At 47.5% G+C, this 10,916-nt stretch overlaps 1 protein-coding gene across 1 annotated transcript; it reads right to left on the bottom strand.

The window, feature by feature from the left end:
* Positions 1-2,478: 2,478 nt before the first annotated feature.
* LOC117091817 (zinc finger protein 773-like) lies at positions 2,479-10,916 on the bottom strand. The gene is given in 6 exon segments (XM_033224633.1): positions 2,479-2,870; positions 2,872-3,925; positions 4,871-4,969; positions 5,475-5,604; positions 9,006-9,044; positions 10,663-10,916. Coding segments are annotated over 6 exon segments (1,440 nt in total). The 5' UTR covers positions 10,696-10,916; the 3' UTR covers positions 2,479-2,785.

The raw sequence follows: 10,916 nt of genomic DNA, 5'->3' as shown, positions 1-10,916 counted from the left end.
GTGTTTGAACCTTTCTCTTTTTGGAAGAGTCTGTGTATAATTGGTATTACTTCTTCCTTTAATATTTCATAAAAGTTCTTACATGTTTTAGGAATGACCCTCAGTTGATGCCATCAAGAAAAAGGAACCTCAGTCCTACAACCACAAAAAACTTAAATATGCTAACAACTCGAAATAAGCAAGAAACAGATTCTCCGTGAGACTCTAGAAAGGAACACAATCATGACAACACTTTGATTTTAACCCAGTGATGTCTCTATTATACTTATGACCTAAAGAACTGTAAGATAATATATTTGTATTGTTTAAACCACAAGTTTGTGGTGATTTGTCAGGATAGCAATAGAAAGCTAATACATCAACATTATTCTGCGAGCATCTCTTTACTTTCCAATGCAATATTTCCTTGACTCATGTTGTATCTTTTATGCCACAATCAGAAAACAGCCTCTTCTATAAGGAGTTCTGGTTCCTTTTATTAAAAAATTATACAGGCCGGGCGCGGTGGCTCAAGCCTGTAATCCCAGCACTTTGGGAGGCCGAGACGGGCGGATCACGAGGTCAGAAGATCAAGACCATCCTGGCTAACACCGTGAAACCCCGTCTCTACTAAAAAAAATAGCAAAAAGCTAGCCAGGCCAGGTGGCGGGCGTCTGTAGTCCCAGCTACTCGGGAGGCTGAGGCAGGAGAATGGCGTAAACCCGGAAGGCGGAGCGTGCAGTGAGCTGAGATCCGGCCACTGCACTCCAGCTCGGGCGACAGAGCGAGACTCCGTCTCAAAAATAAAATAAAATAAAAAAAAATAAAAATAAAAATAAAAAATTATACAAACCAATAACTGGGCATTAAATATGCTCAAAGCTACTGGAATGCCACTGCTTGCTAGGATATCTCACAAAAGATAGGGAGTATGTACACATTATCTATATAAATTGAATTCTTTATCTATATAAATTGAATTCTTTATTTGTAGGTTAAACCTACAAATGTTTCAGAAGTTGGTTATTTAAAAAGATTCTTAAGACTACAGTAGCATACTCACATAAGGGTTTTACTTATAGGCGAAGATATGGTATAGTATGAGAATACAACACCAAATACACATTGAATAAAATAATAAATGGATAAACCGGGCTTCATAAAATTAAGACAATATGCTTTAGGAAAGATACTGTTAAGAACTGAAAACAAGGTCAAGCATGGTGGCTCATGCCTGTACCGTGGCACTTTGGGAGGCTGAGGCAGGATGACCACTTGAGGCCAGGAGTTAAGAGACTAGTCTATGTAACATAGCAAGATCACTCCTCTAAATTTTAAGAAAGAAAACAAAAGCCACAGACAATGAAAAAATATTCCCAACGCTGATATCAAATAAGGAATTTGTCTTCAGAAATATTAAGAACTTGCAACCAACCAAATATTTTAAAAAACAGGCAAAAAATACCAACAGACATTTTACTAACAAAGATATATGAGTGACAAATAAGCACATTAAAAAATGCTGAAAACTAAGTCATTGGAAAAACACAAATTAAGATCTACAATGAAATACTACTGCAAATTTAGTAAAATGGCTAAAATCAATGGCCTATAATTTCCATACATATAAATTGTCAGTAATGTGAAGAAATGGAAAACCTAATATATTCCAGGAGGGAATATGAAATGCTAACCATTTAGAACACAATTTGGCAAGTAAAATTTCAAACATTTGGATCAACTTACAGAATAACTGAGCAGCTTTGCAGCCCTGTGTAAGCCCACCAGCTTACACAGCCAAACTGGTGAAAATTATAAAAACACAATTCAGTCTCTGGAAATGGTCATAAGGGTGTACAGCAAATAAATATTTATTAAAGAAGATCTAACATTCATAAGAACAGCAAAAGTCAGTCACATCTGAACCAAGACAACTCCTTTCCTCCCCCAACTCCAAACTCAGCAAGATTAAAACTCCATTCGAATGGTACAGCCAAGAATACAGGGCTCCCTCTCTCCGGAGCTCCAAGGCAGAGGGCTATCTTCTCAGGAGGGACAATCTGTCAGGAATTCTCATCCTGCCTCCAGTGTGCATATTTAGATGAATGACATTCAATTGCCAGCTCCCTCATAAAGATCATCCTCAGAGTTTCTGGGTTTTTTGTTTGTTTGTTTGTTTGTTTGAGACGAAGTCTCGCTCAGTCACCCAAGCTGGAGTGCAGTGGCGCGATCTTGGCTCCATGCAATCTCCGCCTCCCAGGTTCAAGTGAATCTCCTGCCTCAGCCTCCCAAGTCTGGGACTACAGGTGCCTGCCACCACGCCCGGTTTTTTTTTTTTTGAGACAGAGTCTCGCTCCGTCACCCAGGCTGAAGTGCAGTGGCGTGATCTTGGCTCACTGCAAATTCCACCTCCTGGGTTCACGCCATTCTCCTGCCTCAGCCTCCTGAGTAGCTGGGACTACGAGTGCCTGCCACCACGCCTGGTAATTTTTTGTATTTTTAGCAGAGACAGGGTTTCATCGTGTTAACCAGAATGGTCTCGATGTTCTGACCTTGTGATCCGCCTGCTTCAGCCTCCCAAAGTGGTAGGATTAACAGGTGTGAGTCACCGTGCCCGGCAAGGGGAATCATATTGAATCAGTGACAGTCTAAGGCCTTTCTCCAGTCTAAACTTTCTGGTGTTCAATAGGGTTAGGCCTTTGGCTGAGGCCTTTCTCCGTATTCACTACATTGTCCACTCTGCGAACTGCCTGTCCAGTGTTGAATGAGTTTGGAAGTGTAGCTAATGGATTTCCATTTGTTACCTTCACGACGTTTTTCCCCTGTGAACTTTCTGGTGTTGAAGGAGGTTGAAATGCTGGCTAAAGGATTTCCTACAATCACTGTATTTCTCCAGTGTGAGTCCTTCGATGTTTAACAAGACTGGAGCTATGGCGAAAAAATTTCCCACATTCCCTGCACTCATAAGGCTTTGCTCCAGTGTGAACCCTCTGATGTTTCACCAGGCTAGAATTCTCACTAAAGAATCTCCCACATTCATTGCACTTAAAAGGCTTTTCTCCAGTGTGAACTTTTCGATGTTGCATGAGGCTTGAACTTTGGCTAAAAAATTTCCCACATTTGCTGCATTCATAAGGCCTTTCTCCAGTGTGAACACGCCAATGATTGATAAGGCTGGACTTGTGGCTATAGAATTTTCCACATTCACTGCACTTATAAGGTCTTTCTCCAGTGTGAACTCTCTGATGTTTCATGAGGCTGGAGTTGAAACTAAACAATTTTCCACATTCACTGCACTCATAAGGCCTTACTCCAGTGTGGATTCTGTGATGCTGAACAAGTGTGGAATTATGCCTGAAAGCTTTTCCACATTCACTGCATGTAAAAGGCTTTTCTCCAGTGTGAACTCTCTGGTGTTGAATGAGGTCAGCATTACGGCTAAAGGATTTTCCACAGTCACTACACCCATAAGGCCTTTCTCCAGTGTGAACTATTTGGTGTATAAAAAGGTTGGACTTATGGCTAAATAACTTCCCACATTCACTGCATTCATAAGGCTTTTCCCCAGTGTGTAGTCTCTGGTGCTGAACAAGTAAATATTTCTGTCCAAAGTCTTTCCCACACTCACTGCATTTGTAATGCCTTTTTCCAGCATGAAAGGCCTCCCTACTTTTGGAGCTCCTATGTGACTTCTCTCCCGTGTGAGTCATCTGGTGCTTGAGAACACCTGAGCTGGTCGGGAGGTCCTTCCCAACTTCTCTGCTTTGCAAGGACTTCTCTGATAGGTGGACTCTGCAACTCCTCAAAACTGGGACCCTGCCCTCTTGTCTTTTTAAGGGTTTTTCTCCACAGTGCTGCTTCTGGTGTTGCTGAATGTTTGAACTGGGCACTTTTACAGAAGCACTCTGCTCAGGGGCCTCCTTGGCCTCGGCTCCATGCCAACAACCTGAAAGAAGAGACATGTTGATGCAATAAACGTAGTCTTTGGTGTGAGGAGACAGCACTCTCACAAAAGTGTTTGACACACCCAGTAATTAGTGCCTGGGACTGCTGGCAGAATAAGGGGGCTACCGCTTGGTGGGGAAGGGCCTGCTGTGCAGTGCTGAACCTGGGTAGATCACAGATTTGGGGAGGCCTCATGAGCACCAAAGATGCAAGGATGGTGTGTAGCACAGGGAGGAGAGGCAGCGTCCCCAACAAAATCCACTGCAAATCGCTTTCCACAAGACTTTGGCTGCTGGAGACACAGGAACATGGCACAGAAGGTTATGTCCACGTCCAGAAAAAATCAACTGCAGGATGGGCGCAGTGGCTCATGCCTGTAATCCCAGCATTTCAGGAGGTCAAGGCAGGTAGATCACAAGGTCAGGAGATCGAGACCATTCAGGCTAACATGGTGAAACCCAGTCTCTACTAAAAATACAAAAAATTAGCCGGGCGTGGTGGCGGGCGCCTGTAGTCCCAGCTACTCAGGAGGCTGAGGCAGGAGAATGGCATGAACTTGATAGGAGGAGCTTGCAGTGAGCCAAGATTAAGCCACTGCACTCCAGCCTGGACAACAGAGAGACACTCCGTCTCAAAAAAAAAAAAAAATCAACTGCAACCAAATAGCTGGTGCTCAAGCACTATGCAGGGATCAGCGCCCACCTCACCACACATTCAGGGAAAGCCACTGCTGAAAGGTGCTGCTGAGGATTGGGTGAAACATGGACGACAGAGGTGGGGAATGGCCCCGGGTCCAATATCAGAATAGACATAAATGGGTGACTGAGGAGGAAAAGACAGAAATCAGCGACGACCCCTTGCCTTGGTATCAAAATATCTGGGCCCACTGGTATGATATGAACCCATCCCCGAGTTCATCCCTCCCTGAGCTCCACCCACCAAGTACCTCTCGGTATGGCTGAAGTCACAACTTCCCAAGCAGGCATGAAGGGCTCCTCCCATGACTCCAGCTGGGTTATATCATGGGTCTTGGAAGATGCAAGTCCTAAGGAAAACAACAGGTGAGTGGCAGCACTGAGCCAGAATGACTTATCCCATCACAGAAAGAAAACAAAATAGTACAGAAAGAACCTTGGAGGAGGGTCTTACAGGAACAACCCAGTCAAACAGCAATCACACTGGTGACTCAATTGCTGGCACAGACAGACACCCAGGTATGTTGGCTAGAGGAGGCAGGCAGAACGTAGGGGAATAGAATTACCACAGATCTGCAGTGTCACCAGGCCACAGAGAGGCCACCAGGGTTAAGTTCCATCAAGTTGACTGCAAGGCTCGTTAACCCCAAACCCTTTCCTGCACAGCTCTGGGGCAGCTCGGGGAGAGAAGGTGGTAGTATACACAGCCAAGGCTGATTAAAATAGCTACTTCCAGATCCTGGAGAAGGAATGAGTGCCCACAATTCAGCTTCGGGAAGAACAGACCTGTCCCTAGGAAAAGGAGGAAGAGACGAGCCCAGCCCAGGATGCTGGGGTGGGCTGTGAGAACCTTACCCAGAGAGGCCAGAAGTGAAAAGTTCTCCAGCATCACATTGCGGCAGAGGAGCCTCTGAGCCTCATCAAGCAATCTCCATTCCTCCTGGGAGAAATAGACAGCCACATCCTCAAAGGTCACATAGCCCTGCTAAGATGGAAAGAGTTGAGTTTATCTGTGGCCTCCTTACTGGGGAATTTAGGCATCCCCCTAAACATCCACCCCTGCTCACCCTCTTCCTCAATCCCCATCTCAGAGGAGAGACCCTGCCCCAGAACCACTGATGCCCACTCTCTCCGCATGTTCACACTGAGCAAGCACAGGCAGGTAGGCAGATATAGTCCATTTCAGCTCTGGGCATGGTATGCAGAGTCCTACTCTTCTCTTGCCAGACAACTCACCTTGGATCCCCCAGATTGTGTTTCCCAAATACAATCAAATTTGTGTCACTGCTCTCACTGAATCCCCCAATACAAGGTCCGGCGGACATCTGTTTACACTCACTAGAATGTGCACATACTCTGTACCACATTCAGTGCCCCCTACACCACCTTATGTGCCTCCCCTAGTGTCACCACATTCTAGTCTACACATGGCATCCAGAGGGCACTTACCAAATGCAATCAGAACTCCATGCCATCCCAGACTCCAATGGCACTGACTGCCAGGGGCAACCCTCAGCCCCACTTTGAAGGCCTCCCTACCTGGCTCTTTTTGTTGCTTCACCTTCAGCTACTTGGAATTGCACGCATACCTGGACACCTTTGGCACTCTTCCATATCTGTGTTGAGAAGCTGTCCCTTCCCAATGTCAGCCTTCCTCTGACTCTCATTAGAATCGCAGGCCAGGCCGGGTGTGGTAGCTCACGCCTGTAATCCCACCACTTTCGGAGGCCAAGGCAGGTGGATCACCTGAGGTCAGGAGTTCGAGACCAGCCTGACCAACATGGAGAAACCCCGTCTCTACAAAAAATACAAAATTAGCTGGGCGTGGTGGCACATGCCTGTAATCCCAGGTACTCGGGAGGCTGAGGCAGGAGAACAGCTTGAACCCGGGAGGCGGAGGTTGCTGTGAGCCAAGATCTTGCCATTGCACTCTAGCCTGGGCAACAAGAATGAAATTTCATCTCAAAAAAATAAATAAATAAATAAATAAAAATTAAAATTAAAAAAAAGAAGCCCAAGTCTCCCAAACCAGGCCCAGCAATTCTCCCAGATGACATCATTTGATCTTGAGCTAATCCAGCAGCCTGAGAAGCTCCCCAGGTCCCAGGTAAGAACAAAAGCCTTGTAATCCCACAGTAGGATGAATAAGCAGCAGTGCCTGCCTTCCTGTCATCTTATGTCATTATAGCGTCATCTTCATGTCCATCTCATGTCTACCCCCACAGGAACTTTGGCCACCAATCAGACCCTCCTCACCCCTACATCCCCTTCCCCATGGCCACCATTCTCCCTCATGTTCTTGTGAAGCCTACCACTCCCATCCAGGTATTCAAGCAAGAGAATCAGTTCTTCGCCCCTATTCTCTCTTATTACCTAATGTCATTACCAATAGGACCTCAAGATGCTCCCTCCTAAATCTGCTCCACTACTCCATTTGGTGCACACACCAACTGTATCGTGTGTATTTCCAATCTGAACCCTTCACCTGAATTCTAGACTTCTCTGTCCAGGTGCCCACTCAATGAATCCACTCAAGGGTCTCTGGAACATCTCATATCAACATGGCCAAAACCTAACTTAATTATTCCCACTGAAAATTACTCTTACCATTAACCTCTTTCTCCCACCTACACTTTAAAAATCTGCTCATATCTACTTAAAAAACACAGACTCCAGGCCGGGCGCGGTGGCTCACACGTGTAATCCCTGCGCTTTGGGGGGCCGAGGCAGGCGGATCACGAGGTCAGGAGATCCGAGACCATCCCGGTTAACACGGTGAAACCCCGTCTCTACTAAAAATACAAAAAAGAAAATTAGGCCGGGCGCGGTGGCTCAAGCCTGTAATCCCAGCACTTTGGGAGGCCGAGACGGGCGGATCACAAGGTCAGGAGATCGAGACCGTCCTGGCTAACACGGTGAAACCCCGTCTCTACTAAAAAATACAAAAAAAATGCCGGGCGCGGTGGCTCAAGCCTGTAATCCCAGCACTTTGGGAGGCCGAGACGGGCGGATCACGAGGTCAGGAGATCGAGACCATCCTAGCTAACACGGTGAAACCCCGTCTCTACTAAAAAATACAAAAAAATTAGCCGGGCGAGGTGGCGGGCGCCTGTAGTCCCAGCTACTCGGGAGGCTGAGGCAGGAGAATGGCGTGAACCCGGGAGGCGGAGCTTGCAGTGAGCTGAGATCTGGCCACAGCACTCCAGCCTGGGCGGCAGAGCGAGACTCCGTCTCAAAAAAAAAAAAAAAATTACAAAAAAAAAAATACAAAAAAATAGCCGGGCAAGGTGGCGGGCGCCTATAGTCCCAGCTACTCAGGAGGCTGAGGCAGGAGAATGGCGTAAACCCGGGAGGCAGAGCTTGCAGTGAGCTGAGATCTGGCCACTGCACTCCAGCCTGGGTGACAGAGCGAGACTCCGTCTCAAAAAAAAAAAAAAAAAAAAAAAAAAGAAAATTAGCTGGGCGTGGTGGTGGGCACCTGTAGTCCCAGCTACTCAGGAGGTTGAGGCAGGAGAATGGTGTGAACCTGGGAGGCGGAGCTTGCAGGGAGTCGAGATGTGCCACTGCAGTCCAGCCTGGGTGACAGTGCAAGACTCCGTCTCAAAAAAAAAAAAAAAAAAAAAGACTGGGCCATAATCCCTGCGTAGCCTTCCCCATTTCCATCCTTCCTGATATTCAGGAACAAACAAACAAACAAAAATACAAAGAATAGAGGCCCAGCTCCTCATTCAACCACTTCAGGTCTGCCTTATACTTGCTGATGCTTCCCCCAGTTATAATGGAGATCTAAGGTTGCCTAAGCATTTCCAGCTCAAACTTAAATCCATGTATTTTCTCAAGTTGATCACTATGCTTTCTAAACCTCCTGTCACTGGTTGCCAGAAATGAGAACCTCTCCATATAATATATAATCTGGGCCAGGCGTGGTGGCTCATGCCTAAAATCCCAGCAGTTTCGGAGGCAGAGGCGGGCAGATCACCTGAGATCGGGAGTTCGAGACCAGCCTGACCAACATGGAGAAACCCCATCTCTACTAAAAACACAAAATTAGCCAGGCATGACAGCACGTGCCTGTAATCCCAGCTACTCTGGAGGTTCGGACAGGAAAATCGCTTGAATTTGGGAGGCGGAGGTTGCAATGAGCCGAGATCGCACCATTGCACTCCAGCCTGGGCAACAAGAGCTAAATTCCATTTCAAAAATAAATAAATAAATAATAATAATATATAGTCTGGACTCAGGACCCTGACTGTATGACTGTTTTCCAGGGAACTCAAATGGAAGGGTAGGGAGAATAGCAAGCAAGGAGTCTCAAGACACTATGATTCTGAAGACCATGTAGGTAGGAGTTGAGCAGGGTGAGGACCTGAGACATCCTCCACTTACCTCCTCATGGTATGTAAGTAACTCTGCAGTCACAAGAACCTATGGAAAATCAAGGCAATGAGAACCAGATAGTGATGTTGCCAAAGGATCTTCCAAGCCCCCTTGTCTAGCCTGGAGTCAGGTGTGCCTGAGTATCTACAATCTGCGCTTTGGTTCTTAGTGATACCTGTTACCTGTTGTGTGCCCTTGGAAAAATGCTCAACTTCCCTGTGCCTTGGTGTTGCCATCTGCAACACGGCAATAATAATGGTATTCACTCAATAGGACTATTGTTTGTATCAAACTCATACTTATGTGTCTAGGACTAAGGATCAACTCCTACTGTACACATAATTAATGCTTCTATCAACATTTTCAGTGCAAATAAACTGGCAGGTTTTAAAAATATGGGTTTCTGGCTAGGCACATTGGCTCAAGCCTGTAATCCCAACACTTTGGGAGGCCGAGGTGGGCAGATCACAACAGCAGAATTCTGTTACAAAAAAAAAAAAGAAAGAAAGAAAGAAAGAAAATGTGGGCTTCTTTTTGGTAGTCTGGCTGCCTGCTATATACTCCCCTGAAGGCAATCCTGCTGAGAGCTCTTCTACTGGAGCAGTTGATCATCCCTCCTGTGCTGATGGCTAGGGAAACTTAGGCACCAAAGGGCTGCTCCACCAGCCTGGCTGACCTTTCCTTTTCTCCACATGGACTGGACATGAGGAACTGCTGAGCCTGGAGTGGCAAACCTATATACTACCCAACACTGCAGTCTCCATCTAGTCCTGGGTTTTTATACTCTATAACCCTCCATTCCTGCAGACACCAGACAGAACCACTTCGGACCACAAAACCCCAGGCTGTAGAGGCTGCCCTGGCCTACAGGCCTATCTCTCCCTTCCCTCACCTCAGGGACCATCTGAAAGAAAACCTTAAGATTCTCCCTCCTAAATAGGAGCCCCAGGCCTTCCAGCTGCCCATGTGGACACGATACCTCCACTCTGGGACTTCTCAGGAAACCATGCCCAAAACCTACTCCCTGCACAGCCTTCCCCATCTCCATCCTTCCTGATATTCAGGAACAAACAAAAATACAAACAAAAATCCAGAATGGCTCTTCATTCCCTACTTTCTTTCACAGTCACATCTGATGCAACAGGAATTCCCGCCTGCTCAGTGTTTGAAATCCATCCAAGATCTGATCACTTCCCCTCCTCTATGGCCCAGTCCCAGTAGACTCTCCACTAATCTACTGAATTTATCTACTCACATATCTGTCTTCACCCCCCCTCATCCCCATCCCAGTCTGTTTTGCCTTCAGAGGCCTTTGGCAAACTTAGGAGAAACAGATCGTGTCACTCTTCTGTCTCCAGCCCTCCGCGGCCACTGTGGCCCCCTCGGGATGAAAGCGCAGCTCCTCGGGCCGTCGCTCCACAAGCGACTGGTCCCTTCCCAAGCTGCCTACTACGGACACCAGAAGGCCTCAAGTTCGGGACTCGCTGAGTGCGCCTCACACCCCTGCGAGCCGGACCCCTTGCCCTCCATTGCCACCCCATCACACTGCGTGTCAGAAACGGGACCCCGCCCACGAACGCCCCACAGTTCTGCACCCGGGGACCTGAGCAGGTGGCCCTCACAGGGCTTTAGGATTCCGGGGAGGCCGGGAGGACGCGGCGCTCACCTGAGCGGGGTCCCTTAGCGCGGCCGCCGCCATCCGAGCCTGTGGGTAGAGCGGGCTGGGAGACAACAACCGAGGAGAGGGCCCGGGCCACCCTGGGCGCCGCCAGTGAGCCTCAGACCCGCCTCTGAGCGGCGAGAACAGAAGGCGGAGCCACCGTGCCTTCCGACGCTGGTCGCCTCAGCGCACAATCAGCTTCCACCAGGCTGAGCTCTCCTGAGAGCAGCGAAAGTGACCGCCCAGGGGAGAGCGGGAAG

The sequence above is a fragment of the Trachypithecus francoisi genome, unplaced genomic scaffold (genome assembly GCF_009764315.1).
Source record: "Trachypithecus francoisi isolate TF-2019V2 unplaced genomic scaffold, Tfra_2.0 Lachesis_group12, whole genome shotgun sequence".
NCBI lineage: Eukaryota > Metazoa > Chordata > Mammalia > Primates > Cercopithecidae > Trachypithecus > Trachypithecus francoisi.
Note: the sequence above shows the minus strand (reverse complement) of the source record. Positions and strands in the feature narration are given on the sequence as shown.